Source organism: Ahaetulla prasina, chromosome 16 (assembly GCF_028640845.1).
Source record: "Ahaetulla prasina isolate Xishuangbanna chromosome 16, ASM2864084v1, whole genome shotgun sequence".
Lineage (NCBI taxonomy): Eukaryota > Metazoa > Chordata > Lepidosauria > Squamata > Colubridae > Ahaetulla > Ahaetulla prasina.
In genome coordinates this window covers 6,503,865-6,519,893 of record NC_080554.1, presented here as the reverse complement: position 1 = coordinate 6,519,893, position 16,029 = coordinate 6,503,865, and the positions used below count along the sequence as shown (strand labels likewise).

Here is a 16,029-nt window from a genome sequence, read left to right as displayed (position 1 = left end):
TATGGGAACAATGGAAGGAGGGAGGGAGGAAGGGAGGGAGGAAGGAAGGAAGGAAGGAAGGAAGGAAGGAAGGAAGGAAGGAAGGAAGGAAGGAAGGAAGGAAGGAAGGAAGGAAAAAAAATGGGAATGAGAGAGGAAGGGTGGGTGGGTGGGAGAAAGGAAGGGAAGTTTCCACACTCTTCATTATGGATTCACGTTCTCGCTTCCACAATTTGTTGATTTAAAAATGCATAGGCAAATACCAATTCCTCAAGAAGCTCCACACGTCTATCAAATATCAACCTCAAAGAAAAGCGGGAAAGCTGTAGTAAAGATGATAATAAAATGCCATCGATTTTTTTTTGAATCCATCAGTAAAAACAGTGATACTTTAACCTTTGTTAGGGTGGAGATTGGAGTAAACCATTCCCAGCACCTTCTTCCTGATTGGACTAAAAGACATCACTCAGGGGAAAAGCATATATATATATATATATGTAGGTCTTTGGTTATTCGGGTTTTCTCCCGCGTAAAATTGGAAGTGTCTTGGTGACATTTCGACAAAGTCTCATTCGTCATCTTCTGGGAGCTGAAGCCTGAAAATGTCACCAAGACACTTCAATTTTACGGAGAAAACCCGAATAACCAAAGACCTACATACAAACACTCATGAAAACCTCAGAAAACAAATATTTGTTTTCTGAGGTTTTCAGCAATTATATGTAGTCTTTAGTTATTCGGGTTTTCTCCCGCGTAAAATTGGAAGTGTCTTGGTGACATTTCGACAAAGTCTCATTCGTCATCTTCTGGGAGCTGAAGCCTGAAGATGACGAATGAGACTTCGTTGGAATGTCACCAAGACACTTCCAATTTACGCGGGAGAAAACCCGAATAACCAAAGACCTACATACAAACACTCATGAAAACCTCAGAAAACAAATATTTGTTTTCTGAGGTTTTCATGGTGTTTATATAGTCTTTAGTTATTCAGGTTTTCTCCCGCGTAAATTGGAAGTGTCTTGGCGACATTTGCTCCTAGAAGCACGAAGCTGAAAACACCAGCCTGAAGATGACAAATGAGACTTCGTCGAAATGTCGCCAAGACACTTCCAATTTTACGCGGGAGAAAACCCGAATAACCAAAGACATACATACATATATATATATATACACGTATATATATATATATATACTTATACATATATAAGCCAAACAACAGCAATGCAGCTCACCAGCTCAAATCCCCCTGCAACTCAGACTAATCTGAGCACAACCAAGCCCCCACCCAAACAGGACACACCCCCAGCCAATCAGAGCACAAAAAAAAAATCCATCCAATCAGAGCACAACCAAACTCCCACCCAATCAGTTCAAACCCCCACTAGCAGTTAAAAAGGAAGAAACAACTGCAATCACACATTGCTCCCAGAAGCACGAAGCTGAAGCCTGAAGATGACGAATGAGCCTTCGTCGAAATGTCGCCAAGACACTTCCAATTTTATGCGGGAGAAAACCCGAATAACCAAAGACCTACATACAAACACTCGCGAAAACCTCAGAAAACAAATATATATATATATATATATATATATAGCTTGACAGGTTAAGAAAAATGTGTTTTTTTTAAAAAAAAGGAAGAAACCACTCATCATTTCTAGAGAGACACCCCTGGTAATAGACAGGAATTATTTGGCAACAGCAAGACAAGGAAATAGCAAACATCTTGCCTGCTGTTTGTAATCATCTGGCTCCAGTTAAAAATTTAATAAGGATTCGACAGCAGAGACCAACCTAAAGGCAAAGCAAATATTTCTGTGCATAATAGGGATGGCCCATGAATTAAATCTCAAGTTGTTGACATACCCGGTCTCGTTCTCTTCTTGACTCTACGTATTTGCTATCTTTAATGAGCAGCCTTTTTTAATAAAATAAACCATTCGGACGCATGCAATATTATCCGGAGCTGGCAGAGGAGAGGGATGTTTATATGTTGATTGTGGGAAGAGGCAAAATATGGAGGGGGGGAGAGGGAAATAGCAGCAGGCTAATTAGAAGGAGATCGGGGGGGGGGAAAAAGGATTTCTAGAAAAAGGACAGAGAAGAGCAACAGAGATGATTAGGGGGCTGTAGGCTAAAACCAGAAGTGGTTTTGGACCGGTTTGGACCGGTTCAAGGGAACCGGTAGTGGAAATCGCGGGGACACCTGCCCTCTTGCCCTGCCTCTATGCCATTCTATTTAGGCACGTTTTTGAGGCCGGGCACATGCATGGAAGGCTCACGCACGAAGCGAGCGGGTGTGGCGAGCCAGAAGTAACAAAATCTGAAACCCACCGCTGGCTGAAATGTACGAAGAATGGTTGCAGGAACTGGGTGTGTCTCGTTTAATGAAAAGAAGGACTAGGGGAGACATGATAGCAGTGTTCCAATGTCTCAGGGGCTGCCACAAAGAAGAGGGAATCAAGCTATTCTCCAAAGCACCTGATGGCAGAGCAAGAAGCAATGGGTGGAAACTAATCCAAGAGGAGAAGCAAGGAGAAATTTCCTGATAGTTAGAACAATTCATCAATTGAACAACTTGCCTCCAGAAGTTGTGAATGCTCCAACACTGGAAGTTTTTAAGAAGAGGTTGGATAACCATTTGTCTGAAGTGGTGTACGGTTTCCTGCCTGAAGCAGGGGGTTGGACTAGAAGACCTCCAAGGTCCCTTCCAAACTCTGTCCTTCTGCTCTATTCTATACTAAGGGTGGCATGAAGAGCGGTCTTCTAATATTTGAGGGGGTTGCCACCAAAGAAGAGGGAGTCAACCTGTTTTCCAAAGCACCCGAAGGCAGGACAAGAAGCAGCGGATGGGAACTAATCAAGGAGAGAAGCAACCTAGAACTAAGGAGGACTTCCCCGACAATTAGAACAATTTGTGGAACCACTAAGTTCTGGGTGCTCCAACGCTGGAGGTTTTTAAGAGGAGATTGGACAACCATTTGTCTGAAATGGTATAGGGTGAGTAGGGGGTTGGACTAGGAGACCTCCAAGGTCCCTTCCCACTCTTGTTATTAGGTTATTCTGCTTCGATGTATGTGCTCATGACTTATCATTCTACTGCTCCTTGTTCTGCAGAGTTTGCCTATTATAGGTCGACAGCAATATGTCCTGGGATGATGGAACATCTTCCTCCTAATTTCAGAATGTTGCTTTTGCATCCATCTATTATTTTGTGCCTCGTCATGGCCCAGGCTTCTCAATCCTCCAGAGCTCAAACAGATGCCAAATTAAGACAAAGAGAAGATGAAACAGACTCTCGTGTCTCAAAAATCCAAAGGTTAAAAAAAACAAAAAACAAAAGGCAAACTCGGTCTCGATATGCTACATCTGCTATAGTCTCTAAGATACATTAGATCTAAGATGCTCCTCAACTCCAAACGATGGAGCTACATTCTCTACCTCTCAAACTGGGGTATCGGTTCCTGCTTTTTGATTGATTGCTTCTCCTGTGGGTCAGCTGGACATCTTCTTCCATGGGAAATCGGAGTTTGCCCATAATGGCTGTTGTGCTAAGAACACATCCACCACGGGGATAACATTTGTAGCTACATTGCTTTCTTTTCATTAGAACGTAGAATTCTAGGGTGGAAAGGGACTTTGGAGGTCTTCTAGTCTAATCCCTTGCTCAAGGAGTCTTTTTGCCATTCCTGTCAAATGGTTGTCTGGTCTATTCGCGAAAACCTCCAGTGGCGGAGCACTCACAATTCCAAGAGGCAAGCTAGTCCATTGGTTAATTGGTGCAATACTGCAGGCTAATTCTGCTGACTGCTGATTGCCAGCAGTTTGGCAGTTCAAGTCCCATCAGCTCAAGGTTGACTCAGCCTTCTATCCTTCCGAGTCTAAGGGCTAAGTCCTAGTCCTTCCTTCCTTCCTTCCTTCCTTCCTTCCTTCCTTCCTTCCTTCCTTCCTTCCTTCCTTCCTTCCTTGGTGGTGCAGTGGTTAGAATGCAGGATTGCAGGCTGACTCTAACCACTGCCAGGAGTTCGATCTATGACCTGCTCAAAGTTGACTCAGCCTCCCATCCTTCCGAGGTGGGTAAAATGAGGACCCAGATTGTTGGGGGCAAGAGGCTGACTCTGTAAACCGCTTAGAGAGGGCTGTAAAAGCACTGTGAAGCGGTATAGAAGTCCTTTGCTATTGCTATTAATTGTTCTCACGATCAGGAAATTTCTCCAAGAACCTCTAGAGTCTCTACTTCTAGGCTGGATCTCTGTTTTACAGACTTCTACCCATTACTTCTTGTTGTGCCCTCAAGTGTTTTGGAGCAGAAGTCAATCCCTCTACTCTGTAACAGGCCCTCAAGTATTGGAAAAAAGGCATCATGTCACCTCTAATCTGTCACAGTTTTTCCCTCCCATGACATCATTCTGCTAAGCAACTAATTCCTACAACACTGTCAAACTATCTAGCAAGGGTGCATTATATTCTTTTTCTCATCTCATACTTATTCCTTACCTTCTTATGACTGTAACTTTGCTGCTTGTATCTTATGATAAATATTGATTTGTTTTTATTTAGCATCCTATTATGATTTATGTTGATTGCTTATTGAGTATCCCATGACTGTCGCTGGATATTCTGTCTTATGATTTATGATGATTGTATTTTATGATGATGATCATGGTCTATCACTTGTTGCTTGTATGTACACTCAGGGCTTCTGCACCCGAGACAAATTGCTTGTGTGTCCAATCACACTTGGCCAATAAAGAATTCTATTCTATTCTATTCTATTCTATTCTATTCTATTCTATTCTATTCTATTCTATTCTATTCTATTCCATTCCATTCCATTCCATTGTTCTGCTCTGCTCTGCTCTGCTCTGCTCTGCTCTGCTCTGCTCTATTCTATTCTATTCTATTCTATTCTATTCTATTCTATTCTATTCTATTCCATTCCATTCCATTCCATTCCATTCCATTGTTCTGCTCTGCTCTTCTCTGCTCTTCTCTGCTCTGCTCTGCTCTGCTCTGCTCTGCTCTGCTCTATTCTATTCTATTCTATTCTATTCTATTCTATTCTATTCTATTCCTTATTCTAGTTCTGTTCCATTCTGTTCTGTTTTGTTTCATTCCGCTCTGTTCCAGTCCAGTCCAGTCCAGTCCAGTCCAGTCCAGTCCAGTCTATTCCTTATTCTGTTCTGTTCCCTATTCTGTTTTATTCCCAATTCTGTTCTGTTCCTTATTCTATTCTGTTCTGCTCTGTTCTAGTCTATGCAGGTTTAGTCTATTCCTTATTCTGTTCTGTTCTGTGTTCTGTTCTATTCTGCATTCTATTCTATTCCATTCCATTCCTAAATTCAATTCTATTGTATTCCTGCACAGGGTATATAACATCAAGACAATCCCCTCAAAGTTATGAATGGGAAGAGAGAAGCTATAAGCAAGAAATCACAGCCCTGTCATGTGCCAATCAATTGCCTTTCTGTCAATTGCGAGGACCTTCTTCGAAGCCAGTAACCATCCGAAATGCCAACCCAGGCAATGCCCTCTTTTTGAATAACGGCTTGCCTTTCGTAGCCTAACATTTGCAGTCTGCCCAAAGCTTCTTATTCAGGGGGCCCAGTGGGATCTGGCCTTTTGCGTCACTACAAGGCCAGTTCTGCCTCTTTTGTGTGTGTGTTTGTGTGTGTTTGTGAGATGACACAGAAAGGGAAGTGCTTGCCTAGTGTGTCAGTGCGGAGATGCGGCGTTCTCTGTCTGCCCCTTCAAACGTCTCTGGTTTTGCCTCTTTTTATTTTGAATTGGAACCATTTTCTTTCTGCCTATGAATCTGTTCTGACTTAGCCTTAGCAGAAGCAAGAAACAGACTCCTGGTCACGAAAACCCCCTCTTTATTTACCTCTTGTGAATTAATTGGCAGTCACCCACTGAAAAGTCCGGGCAAGAGTCCTTCAAGGAGTTAACTGCAGCAACGACCTTATCAATTCCTTGTGATAATTGCAAGGTGGTGAGCTCCCAGCTGAAAGGCTACAAATTAAGTTCTGGCAAGCAGTCTTTGATGCACGAAACACAATGAGAAAAATCCTCAGAAATACAAACGGTTGTCTCCTACGACCACCACTCCCCTTTCCTTCTATTTATTCCCCAGCCAGGGAGGGGCCGTTCAGCGTCCACGTGTGTTTTGCTTCCCGAGTCAACTCCTTGTCCTCCGTCGTTCTCCTCTCCTAACTTCTCTGCGCATACGTGGATCTGGAACAGGCCCCAGCTGTTCTTCCTCCTTACTCATCTCAGCCTCCAAAGGCAGCTGCCTCTCTGATGCCTGGGAAATGTCAGACGGCCCTGGCTCTATCCCTGCGTCCGACGCAGTGCATTCATCAGAGCCTTCTCCAGGCCCCAGAACTGGCCCAAGTTCCTCCCCAACCTCCTCATCGTCCGAGTCTGGCAGGCCACAATCGAATCTTCCATTGAGGCAGCTTTGATTTCTCTCTCAAGACTTGGGAAGTTTTTCTCCGTCTTACCTGCTTTGAAGATCCATTCCAAGTAGCCGTTAAGTTCTCTCTCGATCTGCTGCTGTCTCCGGAGTTTCAGAAAAGCTCGCCGGTTTTCAACTCTCTCTCGTTCTTTGGCAAACTCACTGCGGAGAAGAAACAGATAAACGAGTGCAACCTTCATAACCGGCCACTCACTTAACAACCCGTGGCAAAGAAGGTCGTAACTATGGGGCAAAACTCACTTGACGAATGTCTTGCTTAGCAACACGAATTTGGTTGTAAGCCGAGCACTACCTATACAGGACTTTTTTTTTTCTCAGTCCATGCTCTGGTGCTGAATGGTGCAGCCTACAAGGGATGACCCAGGGCACGGCACAGAGGTAATACAGGCAGCGGGCAGTTCAAACTGCACCCTTAATTGCTCCAAATTTCCCCAAATGCTCCCATGTTTCTGGCAAGTCCCAGAGCAAAGTGATCACACACACACACCTCAAGCAGCATCTCTGGCTGCAAATAGTCCAGCCCAATGCTGTGAACACCATGGCGGCAAAGCAAGAAATCCAGGAGGGCAAGTCGAGGACTTCAGGAAGCAAAGGAGCAAGGCAAGGAATACAGAAATACAGAAAGAATGCAAGGAATCCAGCAGGAAAGTTCAAACATAGGCACTCAACGCTCCAGGAATTCAAGCATTTGTTCCTGACAAATGCCCCTCCCCACAGTGTCTCCTTTAGTCTCAGTCCCCAGGTGTGCCTTGTAAAGTGGGGCGGGGCGCTGTCCTCCCCAGTAGTCGGGGTCAGTCTGCGCTGTTCTCGCCTTCTCTCCACTCTTCGTGATCGAGGATCAGGAGGGGGTGGTCCTTGCTCATCGCTTGTTCACTGCTTAGCTTCTCTTGGCCATCCTGCCCCCCACTTCCTCCCTGCCTACAAGCTGTCCCAATCCTGAAAGACCCTGACCTGACCGAGTCTGCTCCTACCTATTTTCCTCCCAAGCCAACGAATCCACCCCCTCGATCTCCATCGGCTCCAGTTCTGGCTTATCTTCCTCCACGGATTCAGGCTCCGACGGGGGGTGGGGGGGGGCACGACACTATGCCAGTTCTGTAAACCTGAGGAATCCGACTTGCTCAAAATCTCTTTCCCTCCAAGACGGAGTGGCTGTGGATGCCGGCATCCCGGTACAGTCAGCTGCAGCCGCGGCTGACTGTTGGGGGCGAGTCATTGGCCCCAATGGAGAGGGTGCGCAACTTGGGTGTTCTCCTGGATGGACGGCTGTCCTTTGAAGACCATTTGGCGGCCGTCTCCAGGAGAGCTTTTTACCAGGTGTGCCTGGTTCGCCAGTTATGCCTCTTTCTAGACCGGGATGCCCTATGCACAGTCACTCATGCTCTCGTGACATCTCGTCTGGACTACTGCAATGCTCTCTACATGGGGCTCCCCTTGAGGAGCACCCGGAGGCTCCAGTTAGTCCAGAATGCAGCTGCGCGGGTGATAGAGGGAGCCCCTCGTGGCTCCCATGTGACACCTCTCCTGCGCAGACTGCACTGGCTACCTGTGGCCTTCTGGGTGCACTTCAAGGTTCTGGTAACCATCTTCAAAGCGCTCCATGGCTTAGGGCCGGGTTACTTACGGGACCGTCTGCTGCCACCGAATGCCTCCCACCGACCCGTGCGCTCTCACAGGGAAGGACTCCTCAGGGTGCCGTCGGCCAGGCAGTGCCGACTGGCGACACCCAGGGGAAGGGCCTTTTCTGTGGGGGCTCCCACCCTCTGGAACGAACTTCCCCCAGGACTTCGCCAACTTCCTGACCTTCGAACCTTTCGCCACGAGCTTAAGACACATCTATTTATTTGTGCAGGACTGGACTAGAATTTTAAATTTTGAATTTGGTTTTAACGGGGTTTTATTATTTTTATTGCTATTTTTAAATATTCGGCCTTATTTAATAAGTCTTTTAATTGATGTTTTATTCTGTATTTATATGTATGTTTTTTTACCAGGCTGTACACCGCCCTGAGTCCCTTGGGAGATAGGGCGGTATAAAAATGTGAATAAATAAATAATTTTTTTTCCTCTTTCTCTCTCTCTTTTCTTTTCTTTTTCTCCCCACAGCTGCTCCCAAAGGGGCAGAAGGTTGAGCTGAAATGAATTCTCCAGGTGTGGGGGGGACACTAAAATAGGCCAGGGGAGTAGATGGATTGTGCCAGATGCTAAATATGGAACCTATTGTTGCAGTGCACACCACATAAAAAAAAGTATTATACCCAGGAAGGAAGACAGTGTCTGAATGCATAGCAATATGATTAAAGGAGAACTCTGTGGCATCCCAATCCTACTAAGCCAAGGTCTTTGAAGAACAAGAAAGACGATTAAAGGGAAAAAAAACATATGAAGAACAGTTGCAGGAATTGGGTATGGCCAGTCTGGAGAAAAGAAGGGCTAGGGGTGATGTGGTAGCAGTATTCCAGTATTTGAGGGGCTGCCCCAAAGAAGAGGGGGGTCAACTTATTTTCCAAAGCACCAGAAGGCAAGAGAAGAAGCAATGGATGGAAACTAATCAAGGAGAGAAGCAACCTGGAATTAAGGAGAAACTTCCTAACAGGGAGAACAATTAACCAGTGCCCTCAACAATCTGAGTCCTCATTTTACCGACCTCAGAAGGATGGAAGGCTGGGTCAATGTTGAGCTGGTCAGGATCGAATTGCTGGCAATGGGCAGAGTTAGCTTGCAGTGCTGCATTCTAACCACTGCCCCACCATGACTAGGAAGGAAGGAAGGAAGGAAGGAAGGAAGGAAGGAAGGAAGGAAGGAAGGAAGGAAGGAAGGAAGGAAGGAAGGAAGGAGGGAGGGAGAAAAAGGAGGGAGGGAAGGAAGGGAGGGAAGGAAGCAATAGCAACAGCACTTAGACTTAAAAACCGCTTCATAGTGCTTTATAGCCATCTCTAAGTGGTTTACAGAGTCAGCCTCTTGCCCCCAACAACCTGGGTCCTCATTTTACCAACCTTGGAAGGATGGAAGGCTGAGTCAACTTTGAGCTGGTTAGGATCGAACCCCCAGCGGTCAGCAGAATTAGCCTGCAATCCTGCATGCTAACCAACGGCTCCTACAGTTAAAACCTATAGTTCCAGAAAGCTGTCTTGTATCAAATTAGTTCACCAGTCCAGCAAGACCGAAATTGTCTACGCTGAGCAGGCGTCAACTTCCTAGCCTTTGAAGCTGAATTATTTCCCATTGTGAAGATGCTAAGAATCAAAACTGGGACATCATGCATGCAAATCAAATACTATACCTACTGAACTATCGCTGATCTGGTAAAATCTAGGTCACCAGAAGCTGCTTTATATCCAGGCTACTAATGTTGATAGTGACTGACAGAACATCTGTAAGGTTTTCTCAAAAGTGCTGGACTGTTTTTAATTGGAGGAGGAGGAGGAGGTGGAGGAGGTGGTGGTGGTGGTGGAGGAGGAGAAGGAGGAGGAGGAGGAGGAGGAGGAGGAGGAGGAGGAGGAGGAGGAGGAGGAGGAGGAGGAGGAGAGGAAGAAGAAGAAGAAGAAGAAGAAGAAGAAGAAGAAGAAGAAGAAGAAGAAGAAGAGGAGGAGGAGGAGGAGGAGGAGGAGGAGGAGGAGGAGGAGGAGGAGGAAGATGACTAATGCCTAGGGTACTAAGGAGGAGGAGAAGAAGAAGGAGGAGGAGGAGGAGGGGGAGGAGGAGGGGGAAGGGGAAGGAGGAGGAGGAGGAGGAGGAGGAGAAGAAGAAGAAGAAGAAGAAGAAGAAGAAGAAGAAGAAGAAGAAGAAGAAGAAGAAGAAGAAGAAGAAGAAGAAGAAGAAGAAGAAGAAGAAAAACGAGGAGGAGGAGGGAAGAAGGAGAAGGAGAAGGAGAAGGAGAAAAGGGTTTGCTTCTTATCTGATTCCATTCAATTTTGCAGCTGCAGGTAGTCCTCGATTTACGACTGCAACTGAGCCCAGAATTTATGTTGCTAAGTGAGAAATTTGTTAAGCCCCATTTTACGACCATTCTTTTTATGGCTGTTAAATGAATCACTGCGGTCGTTAAGTTAGTTACACGGTTGTTAAGTGAAGGGGACTTCCCATTAACTTTGCTCATCGTAAGGTCGCAAAATGACACTGCGACCGTCATAAATATGAGCCAGCGGCCAAGCATCTGAATCTAAATCATGTGACCATAAGGATGCTGTGACAATGATAAGTGTGAAAAATGGTCCTAAGTCACTTTTTTTCAACTTTGAATGGTCACTAAATGATCTGCTGTAAAGTGAAGGATCTACCTGTACTAAGATTGTTGGACGAGCAGGGACAAAAACAACCAGGGAAGTGATTGAAGCCTAAAAAATGGCCCTCCGTCCATCCGTCAACACAGTGCTCGATTTCCAGCAGCCTCTGGAGCTGGCAGCAGAGTCGGACAGTGAGGAGGCTGGGGAGGAACATGGGCCAGTTCTGGAGTCTGAGGAAGGCTTGGACAAGGGCTGTGCATCGGAGGCAGAGAGGGGGCCATCTGGGAGGTACATGCTGCCTCCACAGCCTCCAGAGTCAGACCTCAGCGAGGCAGAGGAACAGAGGGACCCTGTTCCCAGTGCACACATGCGCAGAGCTGCCAGAAGGCAAGAACAGTTAAAACAAAAGGGACAACTCGGAAGCAGGGCTTGGAGATGATTGGCCCCTCCCATGAGACTTAAAAGAGGAGCAAAGGCACGTGGGCCTTTGCAGGAAGCACCGTTGTTAATTCTGTGCAGTTTAAAGTCTGAAGCTCTGTTTGATTCTGGACTCCGTGTGGCCTTGCCAATTAGGAGGTCTTTGGCAGCGTGTCAAGGGAGATAAGGGTGGGTGATTATCAGCCTTATCTCAAAGGACTCTTTACTATATTTGGGACTCATCTGTGAACGAACAGAATTCACAGCTGTTAAAATAAAACAGGTTTTTTGGGACTACCCATGGGTTTTACTGATTCAGGATACCTAGGTCAGAACACCTGCAACAGTGGTCAGAATATTCATGAACTAGAATGGAGACATGGTAACAAAGTCAGCCAATGAATAGGCATAGCAACTAAGTCAGCCAATGAGGGCTGTTTCGAAACTGAAACTAGAAGGAGCCTGGGCATGGCTCTGTATTAAGCTGCAAACTAGTCTGTCTGCAACTCTGAACAGAAAACTGTTCTCTCCTCTGCTGTTGGTATTGTATATTTATTTTCATATGTTCTATTATATATAAAGAGGAGGTAATGAATCCTGCTGAATCAGTTACCTGTCTCTGCTTTCTGGATTTGATTTTTGCAACAAACTCTGACCAAAAAAAAAACACCTCTGGTCCCGGTGACTGACCCAAGTCATGTCCTTCTTGACTGAGACACATTAAGGAGAGAAGAGCTGGGCCAAGGAGAAGGTTAGGAAGATTATCCTAAGGAAGACTTCTTTGGAAATCAGCAGTCTGACCTTCCCTAGGTCTAGAAAAGGCAGACCAACCCCGACATCTTGCTCCGACATCCCTTTCCTCTAAAAAGCCTCGCTTCATACTGCAGTGCCTGCATTATTCATAGTGCCCAGAGGAGCTGAGGAATGGAGGACAAGAATTCTTCCGCAACTCAACAGCAAGACGCGAGAATCTAGATTACCCCAAGGTGAACGATCAAAGAGATCCAGAATATAGAAAGAGACCACAAAGGCAGGGAAGAGACAACACGTTCTTGACGCCATCTGTCTTTGGTATAAGTGGAGAGGGATGCCATGTGATTTTGTAGACACACACACACACACACACACACACACACACACACACACACAAGATTAGTCTGATCTTGGCTGGAAAACTGATACCTGAACAAAATGGCCGTTAGGATCAGGGCTTATAACAATGCACAACCTTGGATGTGGTAGTCTCCTATCCATTCCTTCTTTTTGCAGCTGCACGGAGGTTGGCTACTCCGTTCCAGCTGGTAGTGGGGATCAAGTTGAAGGAAGGAATTCTATAGGTTCTATAGGAATTGTCCCGTTGGATTACAGCACTGGAAGGAGCCAGTGAGTTCTTCTAGTCTGTCCCCTAATAATAATGTACTAATAATGTTACCTAGTTGGGTCATGAAACAGCTGCAAGGAAACAACCAAGTTCAGAGAGCACCAAGGACCCAACAGTTGTCATCGTCCTCCTCTCCACAAACCCCACTCCCTTTTAGCATTGATGATGTTACCTAGTTGGGTTATGAAACATCTGCAAGAAAACCACCAAACTCAGAGAGCACCAAGTTCAGCCCTGAGCTAAGAATATTCTCTTTTGTCAAATCTTCTCTCTGTTGTGACCTAGTCCCAAGTAGTTATTACCAGACCCAATCAGTCCTAAACAAACATATTTTATTAGGACAGCTGAGAATTACTCCATTCTCAGCTTAGTCCAAATTAATTCCAAAACAAAGTCCTTCAGAAAAAGTCCTTTGGCTTTATCAGAAACCTTTGTCTTCCTTGGCACCCTGCCAAAAGCTTTTCTTGGCAAAGCCCCATGAAGTTCAGAAACAAGAGACACCGACTAGAAACAATTGTAGAAACATTGCTTTCCTACAAAGAGCCCAAGAGCCGTTGCTGCTCTTTTAAGCCTTATGGGAGGGGCCAATCATCTCCTGGCCTTATTCCCGAATCCTCCTTTTTGCTTTAGCTGCTTTTGCCTTCTGGCAGCTCTTCGCATGCATGCACTAGGAAAAGGCACCTCCTGTTTCTCTGCCTCACTATTGTCAGGCTCTGGAGTCTGCACATCACTCCGTGATGGCCCTGGCCCCATCTCTGCCTCCGACGCAGAGCCCTCGTTCGGGGCTTCCCCTGACTCCAGGACTGGCCCATGGTCCTCCCCAGCCTCCTCACTGTCCAACTCTGCTGCCAGCTCCACAGGTTGCTGGCAGACCACAACACTCTCTGGAATGGGAATTGACCCTACAAACTCACAAATGCAGCAGGATAGAAGAGAAAGAAAAGGATCCTTACCCTGATAAGACACCAAGGACCAGGTTGAGCATGAAGAAGGAGCCGATGATGATGAGGGGGATGAAGTAAAGCCAATTCCACATGTTCCCTGCAGCATCGTTGGTCTGGAAAACAAAGAGAGAGGTTGTGAGCAGACACGGAAAACACATCACCAATGTAGCCAGGTATGTTATACAGCTAGTCCTCAACTTATGACCACAATTGACCCACCCAATTCTTCTTGCTAGATGAGACCTGGGTTAAGTGAATGTTGCTCCATTTTACGACCTCCCTTGCCACAGTGTTTAAGTGAATCGTTGCTTCCTTCCTTCCTTCCTTCCTTCCTTCCTTCCTTCCTTCCTTCCTTCCTTCCTTCCTTCCTTCCTTCCTTCATTCTATTCTATTCTATTCTATTCTATTCTATTCTATTCTATTCTATTCTAGAATTTCTATTTCTCACATATTGCCATGCAGCTATAAATCTCCATGCAGCCAGGAGTGGAAAATGACTTGATGGCACATCGTCCATCAATCAAAGAGAACATAGGATACCATACCGAGCTGAGCAAGAAGAAGAATATTGCAATTCGCCTTCTGTGCAAACAGAAACATCCCCATTTATATTTAAATAATATAATGAAGATTACTTAAATTTGATAAATGTGATAGAGATTACAAACATTGTTAGCACGAATTGGATTAATATAAATGATACCCGGAACCAATTTTGCCTAGATATAATAGAGACATGTTGTTTAGAGTGAACAAGAAAGGGAGATAAAGATGAGTTAGGTGATTTTTTGTCTACATATGTTTAAACAATATAATGTAAAGGTAAAGGTAAAGGTTCCCCTTGCACATATGTGCTAGTTGTTCCTGACTCTAGGGGGCGGTGCTCATCTCCGTTTCAAAGCCGAAGAGCCAGCGCTGTCTGAAGATGTCTCCGTGGTCATGTGGCCGGCATGACTAAATGCCAAAGGCGCACGGAACACTGTTGTCTTCCCACCAATGGTGGTCCCTATTTTTTCTACTTGCATTTTTTTACGTGCTTTCGAACTGCTAGGTTGGCAGAAGCCGAGACAAGTCACGGGAGCTCACCCCGTTACGCAGCGCTAGGGATTCAAACTGCTGAACTGCCGACCTTTTGATCGACGAGTTCAGCGTCTTAGCCACTGAGCCACTGCATCCACATGGTTAATTGTATGGAAGCACAGAAGAAACAATATAATGAAGATTACTTAAATTTGACCAGCTTGGTAGAGATTGCTAATATTGTTATTGCCAATTTGATTAATGTGAAAGATACCCAGAACCAACTCTGTCCACAAATAATATGGATATATATTTAAAAAAAAAATGATACATAGATAAAAAGAAGAAGAAGAAAGAAATATCCTCGTTTCTGCATTTTAGCGAGTGTGCTATGTAATTTTTTTTTTCCGCCTGAATACTTTCGGGCCAGTCAACCAAGGCTGTGTTTAAGGCAATGAAATCCATTTACTCCCTCCCCCCATTACCCATTGCCCCCATCTCCATAAGGGGAAAACGCCATTCTGGCGGAAAATTCCAAGTTCTTATTAACGTTTGACTAATTCCTTCCCTCCTCCCCGTCCATTTAACGTTTCAATCCTCCAAAAAAAAAAAAAGGCTTTTTAACTCCTGCAAACTAAAGTCAAGAGGAACAGATTGGGGGCTCTGCGGACAGCAATTAAGTGTGCAGACAACTGGAGGGTAACATTAATCTTCCAGATGTTGGTGAATTCCTCAGCCTCTCTTGGCTGAGCAATATCCAACATCTGGAGACTCGCCGGTTGCTTAAGTAGATCAAAACTAAAGGCAGAAGAAGAAGCGATGGATGGAAACGAATCAAGGAGAGAGCTAGCCTAGAACTAGACAGGACTTTCCTGACAATTGAGAACAATTAATCAAGGGAAGCACTTGACTCCAGAAGTTGTGATTGCTCTAACACTGGAGGTTTTTTTTTTGGTTTGTTTTTTTTTTTTGTTTACATTTATACCCCGCCCTTCTCCGAAGACTCAGGGCGGCTTACAGTGTATAAGGCAATAGTCTCATTCTATTTGTATATTTTTACAAAGTCAACTTATTGCCCCCCGAACAATCTGGGTCCTCATTTTACCTACCTTATAAAGGATGGAAGGCTGAGTCAACCTTGGGCCGGGCTCGAACCTGCAGTAATTGCAGGCTACTGTGTTCTTAATAAGCCTTAATAACAGGCTTTACCAGCGTGAGCTAAACCGGCTCTTCTTTTTAAGAAGAGATTGGACAACCATCTGTCCGAAATGCTTTTCCGAAAGTTGTGGGAGCTTCATCCCTGGAAGCTTTCAAGATGAGACTTGACTGCCAACTGTCAGAAATGGTACAGCACAATGCTTGGGCAGGGGGTTGGACTAGATGACCTACAAGGTCCCTTCCAATTCTGTTATTCTGAGTACAGTAAGGTAGGGTAGGGTAGAGTACAATGGAATGGAATGGAATGGAATGGAATGGAATGGAATGGAATGGAATAGAATAGAATGGAATGGAATAGAGAATAGAATAGAATAGAATAGAATAGAATAGAATAGAATAGAATAGAATAGAATAGAATAGAATATAGAA

General features: G+C 45.1%; 1 protein-coding gene across 1 annotated transcript in view; it reads right to left on the bottom strand.

Annotated features, from left to right (window-relative positions):
• Positions 1-16,029, bottom strand: part of CACNA1B (calcium voltage-gated channel subunit alpha1 B) — a 218,663-nt gene that overhangs the window by 116,777 nt on the left and 85,857 nt on the right. The window contains exons 7-8 of the mRNA XM_058159704.1: positions 13,432-13,535; positions 6,480-6,595 (exon numbers count right to left, since the gene is read on the bottom strand). Coding sequence (XP_058015687.1) covers positions 6,480-6,595; positions 13,432-13,535 — 220 coding nt within the window. The remainder of the gene's footprint in view (positions 1-6,479; positions 6,596-13,431; positions 13,536-16,029) is intronic.